Source organism: Loxodonta africana, chromosome 6, assembly GCF_030014295.1.
Source record: "Loxodonta africana isolate mLoxAfr1 chromosome 6, mLoxAfr1.hap2, whole genome shotgun sequence".
In the NCBI taxonomy this organism is placed as follows: domain Eukaryota; kingdom Metazoa; phylum Chordata; class Mammalia; order Proboscidea; family Elephantidae; genus Loxodonta; species Loxodonta africana.
The window spans coordinates 68,886,892-68,905,641 of NC_087347.1; the positions used below are offsets into that span (position 1 = coordinate 68,886,892).

An 18,750-nucleotide genomic window follows, 5' to 3' on the forward strand; every position below is an offset into this window, starting at 1 on the left:
ATATTCACTGAACTAATATCACAGCATTTTTGCATTTCTACTTTCAACGTAAATAAGAAATTAAAAAAAAAAAAAGCCTAGTGATGAAAAGTATAATTAGAATAAAGCTAAGGAAACATTCCCAAACTTTTAAAAGAATCGTCTGAAATCAGTATTTCATTCCGTTGTACATGGGGTGGCTATGAGCCAGAACCAGCTCGACAGCACCTAACAACAACAACTTAAATCATAGTGAGATTTGGGAGAAAAACCAGACAAATTTTGTCTCTTTTCTCTCTGCTCACTCCCATATCCAACCAGTAACATATATAGCACTCTAATCCAGGAATTTTTAGCTTCAGATCTATGGATGGACTTTAGACTTGTGGCTCTCACAGTGTGGTCCACAGATCAGTAGCATCAGCATTACCTGGGAACATGTTTGGTGTTGTTATTAGTTGCCTTCAAGTCGATTCTAACTCATGGTGACCCCACCGGGTGCAGAGTAGAACTGCTGCATAGGGTTTTCAAGGCTGTGATGGTTTGGAAGTAATCCTACCCCAGACCTGCTGAATCAGAAACTCTGGGGGCAGGACCCAGCCATCTGTGTCTGACGCATGTTTGAGAACCATTGAGTTATTGAATTACTTAGGTTAATGAATGCTAAGGAATGAAAGCATATGAGACTTTCTGAAGCATAACAGACCCAAAACCCATTGCCATTGAGTTGATTCTGATTTACAGCGACCCTATAGGGTAAAGAACTGTCCCGTAGGGTTTCCAAGGCTGTAATCTTTACAGAAGCAGACTGCCACATCTTTCTCCCCACACAGTGGCTGGTGGATTCAAACCACTGACCTTTCAGTTAGCAGCCGAGCACTTTAACCACTGTGCCTCCAGGGCTCCTGACATATAATAAAATGGGTGAAATATTGTCTAACAACCGTAGGCACCAGAATTCCTCTAAGGAAGGAATTCTCTGGGAGAATCCTTGATAAACCATTGGGATAGTAGAGATTGTGAAGAAATAAATACTGTCTGCCTCCAGCAATCAGGACCAGGCAGTGTTTCATTGTGTTGCACATAGGGTCACTATGAGTTGGAACCAACTCGAGGGCACCTAACAACAACAACCAGCAAACAGAGGATGAGGAAACCATTCTGTATGATAAAGGGAGAGAATTTTTGTATTTTACATTTGATATGGAGGAAGAGGGAAAAGGAAAAAAGAAGTTTACATTGGGAAGAAGCCAGAAAAATAAAGAGAGACTGAGATTGGATGAGGTTTATGGTCAGTGAAACACCTCATTGGTGGAAGAGTGATCAAAAGGCATTTTGAGGATGGGGAGGCTGACATATCATTTAAAATTGTTTGTTTTGATGTAACTCCCTCATTTGTCTTGGAAGGAAGGAGGGAAGGAGAGAAGGAGGGAAGGAAAGAAGGAGCTAATGATTGTATTGGTACTTACAGAAGAATTTTAAGGGATGGCTTTTAAAACTTAGATTGAGATTTGGGGTGTGTTGGGGTAATATTAAATTTTTAAACTGGTTAATGGCAAAGAGTGATTAAGTTAAATCTTTGCTTTGGGTGAATAAATGATGAGTGCATCCCTGATCCTAAATTGAGGGTTCTTTCAAGCCGCTGAAGAGGTTGACTCCTTACCTTTGAATAAAACCAAATGGAAAAATGGTATATCTATTCTTTCAATAAGTTTAATTTGAAAAGAACCCATCCAAATGGGCAGATCTTACGTTGACCTAGAAGTCCAAGCTTCTTGTGTGGGGACATTGTTGTGAAGGTAGACTTAAGTCCACCAAGCTCTTTGGAAAATTCCTTTTACTCACATCTTCCTGAGCACAATTTGGTAGATGCTTTTATTTTCTTCCTATTCCCATATAAATTTTGAAACTGAGTTTTCAAAATCAAGACTATTCTTGGTGCCCAATATGACTGACTCAGTAAGAATTTATCACTTTCTTGTAATTGTAGTTTCTTGTGCCCTCTACTAGTTTGCCCTTCTAGTTAAATGGAGAACTTTTAGCTTCTAACAGGTCACTGTTTCTTATATCACAGAGGGCCAGAGGTTAGCTACAGAGCTGATAGTTTCTTGCTAATACAAATTTCACCTAATGCAAAGTGAAATTGAAATTCGATATTACGTCTGTTTTAGGTACGTTGCTGATCATTTAACTTCAGACGTCCATGATTTTCTCAAAATATTTTTTTGTATCTCTTTCATCAGCAGAGCCCTGGATTGAATGAGTCTGATCCAGAGAGTCATTTCTTATATTCTGATGTTTGTAGCAATGGCAAATACACGGCTAATATTCTTCCCTCCCAATGGCCATGGCAGACACCATTAATCAATCACAGCACACCTTCCTGTTGAGCTCCTCCTTTAGACTGAACAGTCATTTTCAGCACATTGCTCCATACAACTACTAGCAATCAGATAAAATTGAGACACCAAAGAAAATCTATTTGCCAGAGTAGAAAATAGAAGCCCAAAGTATCTATCACAGTGACTTACACATATTAAGTACCCTGTAAATATATGTTCATATGAACTACACATGTAGTAGTAGTCGTGATAGTTAAGTAGCTAAGCAGTAGTTACGTAGTAGTTAAGAAGCAGCTGATCCTGGAAGTCATTCAGACAATTGATAAACTATTTCCTATATTACCCCAGATTCAGCAGTTATCTTTGTTCTACTTTAAATTCAGAACTTTTGAGTCCTTTTCAGATTTTTAAAACTTTTTTTTTTTTAAATGAGAGATGTATTCTGAAGGTCGTTATAACAGATCATCCAGCAGAAATGTTATCCAAAGTACTTTCTTGAACATTTCATTTCATTAGACAGCAGGCAGTTTCTTAAATATTTGACAGTAGAAACCAATGATTTCTCAGGTTCTATGCATTCATTCAGTTGCAGCGTCTTTGAAAGCTGTCATCATCTTGTTAAGGAGCGTGGGAGTATGGTTCTTCATGCACTGAGATGACACTGTGTCAGGTCATTCCCAGTAATAGGCTTTTCATTCCTTGTTCACCACCTTTCTTAGCCAGAGGCCTACTGCAGATAGAAGAGCTTTACTTTATTTCCTTGGAGCCTGTCCATATAAATTATTTGGGATTTTACTTCAAATTAACTTAACTTAAATCTGATATCAATTTAGCTTCCACATGTCTCCAAGTGCCACTTTGCCACCAGAGCCGTAAACGTATCCGTAACATTCATGCAGCCTTTTCCTGCCCAAGACAGCCAGTCTTCAGTGAGGTCTGTATTCCTCCTCTCTGTTAAGTGGTTCTTTACATTTGCAGTCCTCTCAGCCAGTGTCTGTAGTGGTCCATTTCTCATTTCTGGCTACCCAGATCCAGAATAAATTAACATTCAAAACTATTAGTGTGAGAGACCTGCCCTCAGCTCCTCAGAGGCAACTCCAGGAATTACAAGGCAAGTGTTTGGCTCTGGTTTGGAACTGCACATGGCAGAGGGCAGGGCTTGATACAGTGGTGCTATTTCACAGCTCTGCTTATTGTTTTTATTTTGAAATACAGTTTATTGTCGTTTCCTGCTGTGCGAAGTCAACACAAAAGAATGGTTTCTTTCCTCTGTCTCTCATGGGTCCAATAATTGCTTCACCTTGCTTTTTTGTTTTGCTATGAGCTTATTTTTTTTTTTTTATGAGCAAGTTCAATCCAAAAGTTAATTGAAGTTGGCAGGGTTTTGCAGATAATGATTTGTTTTTGACTATAAAGATTTCTAAAGTCAGAGCTCACCAACAAAACTGAGTAACTAGTTTTTATTTTAAATTAGAAGCAATTAATAGAAACACACAAGAAAAATCTACCTGGGACAGAAATTTTCTTGTGAAAGTTTAATGTTCATCAAGAGTTCTGTGGATCATCTGTTTACTTTTGTATGTAAGCTTTATACAAATCTTACTTAGCTGTCAAAAAAAATTAACTATTATATATGTTATGGCTAAATGCCCATATCTAGCAATGTTTCTCACTGGAAGAAAAGCCTGGCAATCTAACTCTGAAAAATCAGCCATTGAAAACCCTATGGAGCACAGTTTTACTCTGATACACATGGCGTCTCCCTGAGTCAGAGTCAACTCCACAGAAAAGGGTTAATAGTTAACGATATTTCTCATAGGGAAAGACTATATATATGGGTGTGTGTGTATATGTATATATATATATATATACACACACACATACATATACATACCATGATGTGTCTATCAGTTTGTTGTATTGTGGTGGCTTGTGTGTTGCTGTGATACTGGCAGCTTTGTCACTGGTATTTCAAATACCAGCAGGGTCACCGTTGGTGGACAGGTTTCAGTGAAACTTCCAGACTAAGACAGTCTAGGAAGAAGGACCTGGCAGTCTACCTCTGAAAAAACTGGCTAGTGAAAACCTCATGAATAACAGTGGTACATTGTCTGATCTAGTGCCAGAAGATGAGCCTCTCAAGGTTGGAAGGCAATGCATCTTTTGATTTCTTGACTGCTGCTTCCATGGGCGTTAATTGTGGATCCAAGTAAAATGAAATCCTTGACAACTTCAGTCTTTTCTCCGTTTATCATGATGTTGCTTATTGGTCCAGTTGTGAGGATTTTTGTTTTCTTTATGCTGAGGTGTAATCCATACTGAAGGCTGTGGTCTTTGATCTTCATCAGTAAGTGCTTCAAGTCTTCTTCACTTTCAGCAAGCAAGGTTGTGTCATCTGCATAGCTCAGGTTGTTAATGAGTCTCCCTCCAATCCTGATGCCCTGTTCTTCTTCACAGTCCAGCTTCTTGGATTATTTGCTCAATATAAAGATCAAATAGGTATGGTGAAAGGATACAACCCTAACATACAACTTTCCTTACTTTAAACTACTCAGTATCCCCTTGTTTTGTCCGAAGAACTGCCTCTTGATCTGTGTAGGTTCCTCATGTGCACAATTAAATGTTCCGGAATTCCCATTCTTTGCAATGTTGTCCATAATTTGTTATGATCCACACAGTCGAATGCCTTTGCATAGTCAGTAAAACACAGGTAAACATCCTTCTGGTATTCTCTGCTTTCAGCCAGAATTCATCTGACATCAGCAGTGATATCCCTGGTTCCATATCCTCTTCTGAATCTGGCCTGAATTTCTGGCAGCCGCTTTTGAATGATCTTCAGCAAAATTTTGCTTGTGTGTGATTTTAATGATATTGTTCAATAATTTCCACATTCAGTTGGATTACCTTTCTTGGGAATAGGCATAAATATGGATTTCTTCCAGTCCGTTGGCCAGGTGGCTATCTTCCAAATTACTTGGCATAGACAAGTGAGCACTTCCAGTGCTGCATCTGTTTATTGAAACATCTCAATTGATATTCTGTTAATTCCATCTACTGCTTAGGCAGTAGAGGCTTAAAACCTCAGGATAAACTCCAAAAAGGCTTTGGTTCCGAGTTATCATCTAGGGAAATTTAAAATCTTGAAAAAGTAACCAAGGCATTTATGTCTTTAAAGTCTTAATCTCACAATATTCACAAATTTAATTCCAGATGGATCGTAGAACTTAGTATATAAGATAAACCTATACATTTTCTAGAAGACAACATAAAGATATATACTTGTAACCTGGAGGTAGTCAGATTTTCTTAAACAAGACACATAAAACCATAACCATAAAAGAAAATATTGACAAGTTAGACTTCATTAACATTTAAAACTTCTGTTTACTGAAAGACCCTGTTAAGAAAATTAATAGACAAACCACAGACTGGGAGATCATATTCACAGAACATACATCTGAACAAAGGACTTTTATCTAAAATATACAAAGAACTCCTACAACTCAATAATAAAAACAGACAAAATAAATTTAAAATAGGAAAAAGTCTAAATTTGTAATAACTTTCTGCTTCAATGATTCAAATAATTCTAATTTAGTGACATTAATAGTTTTTTGTTTGTTTGTTTGCTTTTTAAATAAGAAAGGAAGTGGGGTTGGGAGAAAGCTGATTGAAAAAAGGGAGTGTGGAGGGCATTAGTGTGCCTTACCGTTTGGGCCTGGCTAAGCACCATCTGGTGGCAGAAGTTTTAAATTACAGCTAGAGATTTTGTGTGTGTGTTTTTTTTTTTTTTTTAAGGTACATAAAGATAAATTTTGAAGATTGAATCTGCAAAAAGACATGTACAGTAAGAAATTCTAATAAGATGACAGCCAAATTAAAGTTTACCACAGTAAAACTGAACCAAAAGAACAACATCTATTCAGTTATTTTTGCATTGAAAATACCTATTAATAATTATGAGACAACAAAAATAATAATAATACGATGGTATAATACCTTACCAAATATTTACATGGTAGAATTTTAATTGAATATTAATACAATAAACATAAGTCAATTATTTATATGCCAGGTTCTTGACCTGTATTATCACATTTAATCTTCCTAAAAGAACTCTGAAGTATAGGCCTACCCCACAGAACAATTCCATAATAAACATTTCCCCAGTAGAAAATCTCTCAGTTTTTAACAGCCAAATCTCATAGATCATACTTATCTGTCAATACAACATATTTAAACCTTTGCTTATATTGGAAAAAATTATATGTATGTCCCCTAAACTCTGTGCAACTTTAACAAAATGATGTGTAGGAAAAGTTGAGATTTATACTCCAAATATAATCGGTTGGAATAACATCAGAATCATTTTGAAAAGCACCTAGAGTTTTATTGTGAGTACGTGCATCTCAGCTGTTGCTAGCCCTGAGAAATATTTTCTGCCATGAAAGCACCTGTCCTGAATGTGTTTCCACCATGTTTTGAATATTTAGTTCTTGTTTTTGCTTAGCATTATACAATGAGTCTCCTCCCAAAGCTCAAAAAATATTGAAGAAAACAATGGAGAAAGAAGTAAAATGGGCGAGAAACGTTTCTACGATGGAAGGAAAATGTTACTGAATATAAAGCAACTTTTTGTTAAGAGCTATATTATGATCAGAAAGTAACATTTTAAGTAATTTATAACCTAACATTTTGTTTGATAGGTGCATACACATTTTTAACTGTCTTTTACTTGTGGAGGTCATACAGTGCATCATATATTTTTTTCCAGTTAAAAATGACGGAAACTAGGTTACCGGTTAGTGTTTTCAATTAGAATCTCTGATTTTCAAGAATATGATGTTAAATAGGAGGTGCCTGTATAGTAGGTACTATACCATTTTACAAATGAAGCCTAAAGAGATTAAGTAACTTGCCCAAACTCTCACAACTAGGATAGTGATGGAACCCTAGAAGTTGGGCTCCAGAGCCTGTGTTCTAAACACTCTGAACACTGCCTTCATTGTGGCCCTGCTCATATCACACAAACAGTATGTGCTCTCAGTCAGCATTTCTCAAAGTTCTAGGTCAACAGGTATTTAGGTTGGAATGTTACTAGATTAATACGTTATGTAAAAGGGGGTGCTGTGACCAGTTGAATTTGGGAAACGCTGAGTTTAACAAAATAAAATGTGTTACTTTACTCCTCAGAGCCAAATGTGTGCTGCGATTCTTTTAGGTTGGTAGGTGAAGAAAGTTTTAGCATTTCCCAGACTTTTTTGTTTGAAATTTGTATAGATTAAGAATGGGTTTTGCAGTGTATACATATATACATTAATACGTCTGTGTGCGTATGTATGTGTGTGCATACGGATGTTTGTGCTTATATATTTATATATATATATGTATATATATACTGGCTTAGATGAACAAGTGTGTATTTCTCTCATGAAACAAGAAGTTTAGGGCAGGGAAGTCCAGGCTTATTTCTCTTTCCCTTTCTGCTCTACTGACTGTAACAAGTTGGCGTCCATACTCAGGGTCGTTCCCTCATAGACACCAGATTTTGCTGCAACTCCAGGTCATTTAACTGTATTCCAGGAAGGAAGAAAAGGGAAAGAGAAGAGGCAGCCCCAGCGCCTCCACTTGCATTTCTTTGCCCAGAGCACTATCACATGGTCACCCCACATGACCAGCCCTAGCAGCAGAGAAACTGCAAATTGGGTTTAGGGCTTTTAAGCCTCTGTACCAGTAAGTTACAATATGGTGATAAACCACAAAGGTTGAAGTCTTGCTCACATGACATGTCATCAGCTGTGGGTTGGCTGTGGATCTGCTCAATGTGTCTTCTTTATTCTGGAACCCAGGCTGAAGGAGCAGTCTCTCTTGTGGCCATGCTGTTCTCATGGTGGAGGGAAAAGGGAAATAGCAGAACCATGTAATGCCTCTTAAAGACTCCGCTGAAGAGCGGTATCCATCACTTCCCCCACACTCCACTGGGCAAAGAAATTTACATTCTAAACTTGACGTCAATAAACCACTGCTGTCGAGTTGATTCTGACTTATAGCGACCCTATAGGACAGAATAGAACTGCCCCATGGGGTTTCCAAGGCTGTAATCTTTATGGAAGCAGACTGCCACATCTTTCTCCCTCTGAGTGGCTGGTGGGTTCAGACCACTGACCCTTCAGTTAGCAGCTGAGCACTTAACTACTGTGCCACCAGGGCTCCCCTGACATCAATAGGGCCGGGAAATATAATCCTCTTACAAAGAGGGCAGCAAATGATTTGTCATAACAATATAATATTTCCTATATAATAAAGCAGGCTAGTGAGAATAAAATAGGGAGTGAAAGTTGAATCAACCATCTGCTGTGTCTGCCACAGAGCATGACTGCGCATGTGTGCATGCACACACAGACACACACACACACTCCCTTCATTCCTCCCTTTCTTTTTTTCCAGGGCGTTTAACAGGACAAGTAGTCATATCCTTTGGGAACTACAGTCTTGAGTTATGTTATGTCTCCCTGATGAAATAACTACCTGTAGAAAAAGCCTGGTGTAAAATACTTAGTCTTTAATGTGGGGGTAGTTCCATTCAGCATTATAACGGATTCCACTGTAATTACACAGAAGACAATCTGTGTCACAGACTGTTATCAGAACATTCTTGTTGTGCATTAAAGTTTGCTGTCAAGTCAAGGCGATATACATGAGCAAAGCTTATTATTAAACAGGAGAATTTCAGAAAACATAGTCATGTCTGGTTATTAAAGTTTTTTTTTGTTTTTTTTTTTTTAATTTTCTTCTGAATCAGGTGCTGTCCTACCATGCGACATGTTCAAAAGCTGAAGTTGACAAGTTTAAGGTAAGGAATGAAATGGTTGCCCTTTTGGGGCATAAATTAAGCTTCACGTGGCCTCCTGACCCTTCATCAAAAAAAAAAAAAAAAAATACTGGCCTCTAATTAGTCCTGCTGACTGGGAGCTGGGAGTTGGGAGACTAGAACGGGGAAAAGGTGTGTTTTGAATATTTCAGTATTGGAGGAGAAGAAGGACTTAGGTATAACTGAGTAACCTCTCTGTGAGCATTTAAATGACTCAGCATTCATTTCTTCCCTTTGGTTACGTAAGCAGGATATCCGAGAACAATCTGTAATATGGTGAGAATCAGGACACCTGGTTTTAACAGTGGTTTTATCTTTAACTTGCTAGGTACTTAAAATCTTAGGGCCTATCTCTTCATCTGTAGAATAAGCGAAGAGACTAGGATAAGAAGAGCTATTCTTTACCAAGTACTTACTATGTGCCAGGCATTTTGCTTGTATTAATTCATTTAATCCTCACAATCCTGTGAAGAATGTACTGTTTTACAGATGAGTAAACTAAAGCACAGAGATGTTGAGTATCTTCACCAAGGTCAAATGATTCTGATGGTTATAGCTAGGCAATCTGGCCTCAGAACCAGAGTTCTTTGCTGCCACTCGTGGTAATCCCTTCCAGCTCCGATGTCCAATGAATCTGTGAGTGTTAGTCCTCTTCATCTTGTTGTTGTTGTTCTGTGCCATTGAGTCAATTCCAACTCATAGCAACCCTATAGAGCAGAGTAGAACTGCCCCATGGGGCTTCCAAGGAGTGGCTGGTGAATTCAAACTGCTGACCTTTTGGGCTGCAGCTGTCGCTCTTAGCCACTGCACCACCAGAGCTCCATTTTAATCTTAGTCACCACCACTCCATTAAAAGCAGCTCAGAATTTGCTTCGCTCTCTGCACTCCTAATGGGCAGTTTTCAGCAATGGTCAAAACATGGCAGTCTACAGAAACCTAATTTTCCTCCCTTTTGAAAGGTTTGGTGTCTGCCTTTTTTAGTTTTTGGGTGGGGTCAGAGAATTATCAGGTAAGCTACCACAACCATGAGAAAGATAGTATTTTGTATTTTAATATTACAACAAAACTGTGTGAGCTGGAAGTCGACAGGACTGCCTTGTTTTTCTGGGTCTTGCAAGCTTTCCACCTTTGACAGGGTGCAGTCTTACCACTTTTCTATCACTCGTTTTAGTAGAAAATATGTATTTGAGTTTTCCTTCTCTGTTAGGTTTCTGCCTTATACAGGTTTCAGCTTTTGCAGGCTTTACTGTAATATGTATCTTGGTGGTGGCTAGCCTTCCAAAAGCCTCATTTGCATGTAAATGCATTCATCTTCCCAAGAAAAATGGCACAGAGATCTTTGGGCCTGATAATTGAACCAGGTCATTAGAATTGAGTCACACTAACAAAGAAAGTTGGAATCGGCTCCACGGCACCGGGTTTCTGGGTTTAACAAAGAAAGGGAACAAAGGAAGACCCCAAACTCCGGGAGTGGGTGTAGGAGGCTCCTTGGAAGGGCAGGGAACAGCACATCTAAAGTGAGAAATAATGAGCTGCTTGGGCTCTGTATCACCCAGGCTACTCTAGAGAAACAAAAGGAATAGGATTTATTTTAAGGAATTTGCTCACCCGATTGTGGCGACTAGAAAGTCCAAAATCCCTAGGGCAGGCTGAAACTCAGGCAGGACTTCTATGTCACAGTCTTGAGGCAGAATTGCTTCTTCCCTGGGAAACCTCAATTTTTGCTCTTAAGGTTTTCAACTGATTAGATGACAATCACTCACATTATTGAGGGTAATCTCCTTTACTTACAGTCAACTGATTGTAAATACTAATCACATCTACAAAATACAAGCAACGTCTACACTAGTGTTTGCCCAAACAACTGGGCAACAGAACTTAGCCAAATTGATACATAAAATTAACCATTACAGGATCCATCCAAGGATATGGTTTATTACTGGCTTAGGGAAAAGACCTGTGGTGGTAATCCAGGTCAGAAGGAGGGACAGGCTGACAGCAAGAGGTGATAGCTGACAGCAAGAGTTGATAGCTGACAGCAGAGGAAGGAGGCAGGCCAGCCCTTAAACACAACAGTCGGAGTCCATTTGTTGTAGGGGCAAATATCCCACATACCAACTAGAACCTGAGTTCCACCAGGGCTTGGGGTTTTGTGTATTTTGTTCATTGCTCTATCTCTAGTGCTTTTTACAGTGGTTGGAACATAGTAACACTCAATAAATACTTGTTCAATGGATGAATGAATGAATACAATGACTAACTAAACCAAAAGAGCATCAGTGATTGAGAACTCAGAGCAATGAGTCATCAAGAAAATGTTAAAACCCTGGTAATACATAATTATTTTATAAATATTTCCATCGAAAACATTTAAAGCCTTTTCTCTTTAATATATAAAGTTCATTTACCTAGAAATCCTATTTATAGAAACGCCTAGTTCCCACTGAAATGCTAGTATAATGTCTATATTATTATATTTTTACTGTTATAATTATTATTGTTGCTGAAAGAGGGAAGAGGTAGGCAGCAAGAAGAATAGCAAAGCTCACGGTGGACTAAATATGACTGTGTGTCCAGAGCAATAGGAGGCCAGTATCCATAGCTCTCTACTTTCTGAGGATTATTGCCCTATGTTCAGACTTAATGCTTTGTTTAAAGTAAAGAAAACCCCATTATCCTGGAATTTGCCATGTCTTTCTATTCTTAACTCACAAACATACTAAAAATATGAAGTATTTAAATTTGAGAACGAAGGGTTATTTCATCTTATAATTGTCAAGATTATTAATTTAAGTAATTTATTCCAGATTTTATCCTGAAAGATATTAACTGGTATCTCGTTACAATGTAACTGAGATAGGGTAAATAATTATAACTTAATGGCTTTTTTCCTTGATATGTAAAGTAAATAAAACATCACAATTGGTAGCTGATGTCTGTTATAACTGCAGCAATAACATTAAAATGTAGTGGGCTTAAAATAATCCTACAAGTCGACAACAAAAAACATTTACTGAAATTCCAAGCTGGAGTATATACAATGGCAATATCTTAACATTGTGGCTAAATATCAGTAAATAAGTGCTTTGTTTTGACCAACTATGTGCTGACAATTCATGCTTGCATTCAAATATATTGTGACCTTTGCTACCTACCAAAACAAAAAACAAAAAAACCAAACCTGTTACTGTCGAGTCGATTCCAACTCATAGCGACCCTACAGGACAGAGTAGAACTGCCCCATAGGGTTTCCAAGGAATGCCTGGTGGATTTGAGCTGCTGAACTCTTTGATTAGCAGCCGTAGCTCTTAACCACTAAAGTAAAGAGGAAGTAAAAAAAAAAAAAAAAGTGTGTACTGATTTGAAATTTGAAATCCAAATTACCTGTGAGATTCGATGAATTAAGGGGTGGCTGAGTCCCAGTGTATTGGATTTTACCCAGCTGGACCAAGCTAGTCATCTGTGATTCAGGGGTTAAGATGGAGTTTGGCAAGAAAATGATTTTGTCATCTAGTACTAAAAAAAGACCTGGAGGTTAACTACATACATACATACATACATACATAGGGCAGACCCCAGTTTAAGCCCAAACTGCACCACATCTGGGATTCAGACACGTCTGGGAGACCAGAGAAATGTGGTCTATTTACATGCAGAGGCTGAGAAGCCTCTGGGTTGAGAATTCTTTCTAATGGAAGTTAAGGTGACGGAGCTCCATGTCTGGATGATTCCAAAGACAGCATGGGATTTATCCCTTACTCTTAATTCATTACAATTTATACCCCTGGGTGGTATGGCCTAAAATAACATAGATTTCATATAAAATACGCCGATAGACAATCTTTAGTAATCGTTGATACTAGGCTGATACCACCGTAACCCACTGCCGTCGAGTCAGTTCTGACTCACAGCAACCCCATGTGTTACAGGGTAAAACTGCTCCATAGGGCTTTCTTGGCAATCTTTATGAAAGCAGATCACCAGACCTTTCTCTTGTGGCACTGTTGGGTGGGCTTGAACCACCAACCTTTGGGTTGGCAGCCAATTCAAACATTTTGTGCCACCCAGGGGCCTAATACAACCTTCCCCCGTTACCCATTGCCATCGAGTCAAAACCTTAGCCTTCCTCATATCTGGTCTTCCTATTTCACATCCCTTCATGTTTTGGGATTTCTTTCCCTGTTCAGGGATAACATGGGGAAGAGGGTTGTTTTTTTCGTTTTATTTTGTTTTTTTAATTCTACTTCTCCTGCTGGAAAAAAAAAAAAATCTCTTTGGGGGAGTGCATGGTGGTGACTTGAATAAGTGGTGGTCAGAGCGTAAAAATCCTTTAGAAGTGTCATTGGACTGCCCAACCAGAATAAATACGTAAAACAACATTGTAATTGCTCACCCAAGAATGTCAGACCCTGAGCTTAAATTTCCTGGTTCCGATATGTCATTTATACCACAGGAAACAGTCCTTTTTGTTGGCCAACTGTACACAAAAGGATCACAGAACTTCCTGGAAAAAATGAATTTATTTTTAAAAGTCTGATTCAGTTTATAATGTTAATAGTATATCCTTTATGTGTTGGTTGCCCTGTGCATTGAATGAGGAAACCATGATCTAAAGGATGGTTAACATTTACCGGTCTTCTATGAACTCGAAATAAGAAAGGTGTGCACAGAAAATGTGTGCAGTTTTTAGTGCCTGTTTATATCACTTTTGCTCTGTGCTAAGGAATAATGTATAAAGGCCATATTGAAAATTAGATCTCTTTGAAGATGACTGGTTTAAAAGCTTTTAATAACCTGAAGATGCCAGCTGTGATTGCATAGGAAAATGAGTTTAGTACACCAATTATATGCTCCTGTAATTTTATGCACTTGACCAAACAGTTATCACTATAAACTGCCAGTTTGCCAATTAAAATCAACTCGTGGTCCTTCTCATGCTATATTGCTACCTTCTATCACCCCTTCTTTCAATTCAGAACTGCATGGGTTATGGATACAATCAGAGATGAACTCGTTTATAGCTCTATAACTGCCCCAGTAATTAAACGCCAATAACTCATATTGGGTGTTTGGGTTTGGACTCCCTCTTGCATGTTTCAGGTTTTCAATGTTAATGCCTAGGCCACAAATTAACATCCTGGTAAAGTAAATAAAGCACCAAGAATAGGTACTCCCTGAGCCTGTATATACTGAAAAAAAGAGTGCATACACCAAAAATAAGATCATATGGCATTGTCTGTGGGATCGATGACAGGAGACAGGTTGATCAATGGGATGTGATTTACTAGGCTTTTTTTTTTTTTTTTAAGTAATTAGATTTGAGGAAACAAATTTGATCCATGAAATACTCAAATATGTATAAGAAGCTGCAGCCTTCCAGACCACCTTTCCAGTTATGCCGGAAATGTGTCATGTGGTGTCTTAGTTTCTTAGTGGTGCTGTAACAGATGCCACAAATGGCTGGTTTTAAAGAATGGAAATTTATTTTCTTGCAGTTTAAGAAGCTAAAGGTCCAAATTCAAGGCACTGGCTCTAGGGGAAGGCTCTCTCTGTCGGCCCTGGGAGAAGATGGTTTTTCATTTCTGTGGACCCAGCATTCCTTGATTCATTGGTGGTCTCTGCATGGCATGTATCTTCCCCTCCATGTGTGCCTAATCTATTCTTTTTGTATCTCAAAAATGAGTAGGTTTATGACACACCCTACACTGGCATGGCCTCATTAACATAACAGAGAAATCCCATTCCCAATGGGATTACATCCACAGCTATAAGGGTTAGAATTTCAACACATATTTGGTGGGAGGGGCACAATTCAATCCATAACGTACTTTGAACAAGCAGGCAGGAGTGGGGGCTGCCCAACCCCACCTGGTTGGCTAAGTGCTTGGGATGCCTTTTAGTAGTTGATCCTCCAGAGGGCACTCCTTTTCCTAATTGACACAAAGGCACCATATGTGCTAGCCACTGCCTCATCCAGACCTGTGGAAAAGCCCAATCCTTGCAGCAGCCTTTTGCAGAGGAAGAGTGCACCAAACCCAGGTGAAGTGGTGAGTGCTGAGGACGGGCCGGGATAGAGCAGGGCAGTGTGGAGGGCTGGCAGGTAGCACAGCCCTGGGGAGCTCATGTTTCCCGCCCCTCAGGTTTCTCTCGCTCAGGGCGAGTGCTCCCACAGAGGCATCTCCACAGCCCAGGCAATAACCCAGGGCCTCAGGGTGCTAGAGAGAGAACAAGAGAAGCAAAGAAGCCCATTTTCCCCATGTCACAGCTCTCAGAGCCTCCCTGAAATGTCACCTTTGGCAGTCTCAACAATGGGTTTTTGGTTCATCTCAGCTTATTTCAAAGTTGTATAAAAGATGACCTGAGCAGTATAAATGGAATTCGAATATCATCTTATGCATAACCTATTCTGTCTCCTCCCTTGTCTCCACCTCCTGAATTTAAGGGGTTGTTTTGACTCTAAATAGTAATTATGCCAAGTTTAATATCAGAGTTTTTTTTTATTGTCAGGGAAAGTTATTGAACCTTCACCAGGAAATTGACTGCAGAGGAAACAGCTGAATCAGCACCCTAAAGGGCATCTTCTGCTCATAAGGAGCAGACTGAGCTGGGCAGCTTGTACTGCACAGGACACCGCCATAAATATGTGCAGTGCTTTGTGTTCAAATGTCTGCTTGTTTATATGGGGTTCTCTTCATGAATTGTGTCTTAATCAAATGCCACATCAGAAAAAGGATGGTTGTACTTTGTCACTCTTGAGTATTGAAAACACTGGTGAGGCGGGTGGCATGAGGGGAACTAGGCCTGGATGTCCAGGCTGGCCTTTCATACTGCTGAACTAAGCAGCTATGAATAGAGGGCCCTCAAGGACCTGCCTGACGAAGATACATCCTATGGTGACCCTGACCTCCCCCAAAATAAACTTAAATAGCCAATATTTGTCACTTCTTTCCATTTGAAAACAAAGCGGGGACACTCTCTAGAAGGCTACTGGGAGTGTATATAATTTTGGGAAGGAAGAATGACCCTGGAAGTCTTCCTCCCACCTTCTTCCTTCCACACATTAGCAGAGCTGGGTTCACTGTGTTCATTAATTTAAGTATCACCTTTGAAGGCCCAGGGAGTCTGAGCCTGAGGAAATGAAATAAAAAGCAGTTCATTTTTGGTTTCAGAGCAATAGGTTTCAGAGCATTTTAGGTTTCAGAGCAGAGGAGTGACAAGTCCTGAACATCCAGGGAAGACAGGATTGGAGGGCGATAATGTGGCAGTGAGAGCCCTGGCCCCTGAGCTGTGAAAGGAAGGAGCATAAAGGCCAAAGGGGTCAGAACCTTCCATAACACAAGGGCATCTGAGTCGCTTTACCTTCTTTCTGGTTTTCCCCCAATTAGAGTGGAAACCTTGGTGGTGTAGTGGTTAAGTGCTACGGCTGCTAACCGTAGGGTCGGCAGTTCGAATCCACCAGGTGCTCCTTGGAAACTCTATGGGGCAGTTCTACTCTGTCCCATAGGGTCACTATGAGTCGGGATCGACTTGACGGCACTGGGTTTGGTTTTGGGTTTTGGTCTAATTAGAACCCTCTGTAACTATAAATTCAGAGGTGGGAGGTAAAGAACTGGTAGCTCCTCGCCTCAAAGATGTGGACTTGGTTTAGCAGTCAAAATAGTTGACTCTCCCTCCTCTAGGATAAAAAGGAGCTAAAATGGGACAAATAGTAGCTAAAAACTCCTGACTATAATGCCTTCTCAACCCTCACTCTCCAGATGCACACTTTGGATGTATTTGTACAGCCATCTTTGGGTTCTCATACCTCCTCATCCTGCACGTGCTGTCTCATCCCTTCTGATTTCAAGACATCTCTCACATTCAGCCCACCTCAGCCATCCTCAGAGCTGTCACCCTAGCTCAGATCCTCTTATCTCTCATTCCGGGTTCTCCTAGCTGGTCTCCCTACCCTCTTTTCTTTCTTTTAATGTATACCCTTTTTTATTTCCTTTTCATAGGGTTTCCCTTTATCTTCCAAGGTCCTATTCTCTGTATAATTTTTTTTTTAATTTTATTGTGCTTTAGGTGAAAGTTTACAGCACAAATTACTTCCTCATTAAAAAATTTATGCACAAATTGCTTTGTGACATTGGTTGCAATCCTCCCTTTTTGTCAGCACTCTCCCCCTTTCCCTTGCAACCCCAGGTTCCCCATGTCCCTTCGTCCAGTTTTCGTGTCCTTTCTTGCCTTTTTCCTCTTTGCTTTTGGGCAGATGTTGCCCATTTGGTCTGTGTACTTGGCTGAACTAAGAAGCACGTTCCTCACATGTGTGATTGTTTGTTTTATAGGCCTGTCTAATCTTTGGCTGAAAAGTGGACTTCGGGAGTGGCTTCAGTTCTGAGTTAACAGGATGTCCGGGGGCCATAGTCTTGGGGGTTCCTCCAGTCTCTGTCAGACCAGTAAGTCTGGTCTTTTGTGTGTGTGTGTGTGTGTGTGTGAATTTGAATCTCATTCTACATTTTTCTCCCACCCTGTGATCCCTGTCAGAGCTGTTGGTGGTGGTAGCCAGGCACCATCTAGTTCTTCTGGGCTCAGGCTCATGGAGCCTGTGGTTCATGTGGTCCATTAGTCCTTTGGGACGAATATTTTCCTTGTGTCCTTGACTTTTTTCATTTTCCTTTTCTCTGGATGGAATGGGACCAATAGATATATCTTATATGGCCACTCACAAGCTTTTAAGACCTCAAACGCTGCACACCAAAGTAGGATGTAGGACATTTTCTTTATGAACTATGTTATTTTAGTGGGTTTTTATGCCAGTTGCCCTAGATGTTCTCTGAGACCATGGTCCCCAGTCCTCAGCCCCAGTAACTAGGTCCCTCAAGGTGTATGGATGTGTCTAGGAAGCTTCTATGACTTCGCCTTGGTCAAGCTGTGCTGAATTCCCCTATATTGTGTGTTGTCTTTCCCTTCACCAGTTAGCACTTGTCATTGTCTAGTTAGTGATTCTTCCCCCCACCCCCCACCTTGTAACCATCAAAGATTGTTGTTTTCTGTGTATAAACCTTTGGGTTTTTATAGTAGTGATCTCATAAAATATTTGTTCTTTTGTGATTGACTTATTTCACTCAGCCCAATACCCTGCAGATTCATCCAAGCTGTGAGATATTTCATGGATTCATCATTGTTCTTTATTGCTGCATAGTATTCCATTGTGTGTATGTCCCATAGTTTGTTTACCAATTCATCTGTTGATGGGCACTTAGGTTGTTTCCATCTTTCGCTAGTGAATAATGCTACAATGAACATGTGTATACATATGTCTATTCAAGTGATGGCTCTTACTTCTCTAGGATGTATTCCTAGGAGTGGGATTGCTGGATTGTACGGTATTTGTATTTCTAGCTTTTTAAGGAGGCTGTATATCGTTTTCCAAAGCGGTTATACATTCCCATAAGAGTTCCAATCTCCCTGCAACCTTTCCAACACTTGTCATTTTCTGTTTTTTTGATTAATGCCAATATTGTTGGGGTGAGATGGTATCTCGTTGCAGTTTTGATTTGCATTCTTCTTCCTTTT

The 18,750-nt window shown here is 39.7% G+C and overlaps 1 protein-coding gene across 1 annotated transcript in view; it reads left to right on the forward strand.

The window, feature by feature from the left end:
* PDE11A (phosphodiesterase 11A) overlaps positions 1-18,750 on the forward strand; it is a 453,992-nt gene that overhangs the window by 282,081 nt on the left and 153,161 nt on the right. Inside the window, exon 10 of the mRNA XM_003405971.4 lies at positions 9,124-9,174. Coding sequence (XP_003406019.1) covers positions 9,124-9,174 — 51 coding nt within the window. The remainder of the gene's footprint in view (positions 1-9,123; positions 9,175-18,750) is intronic.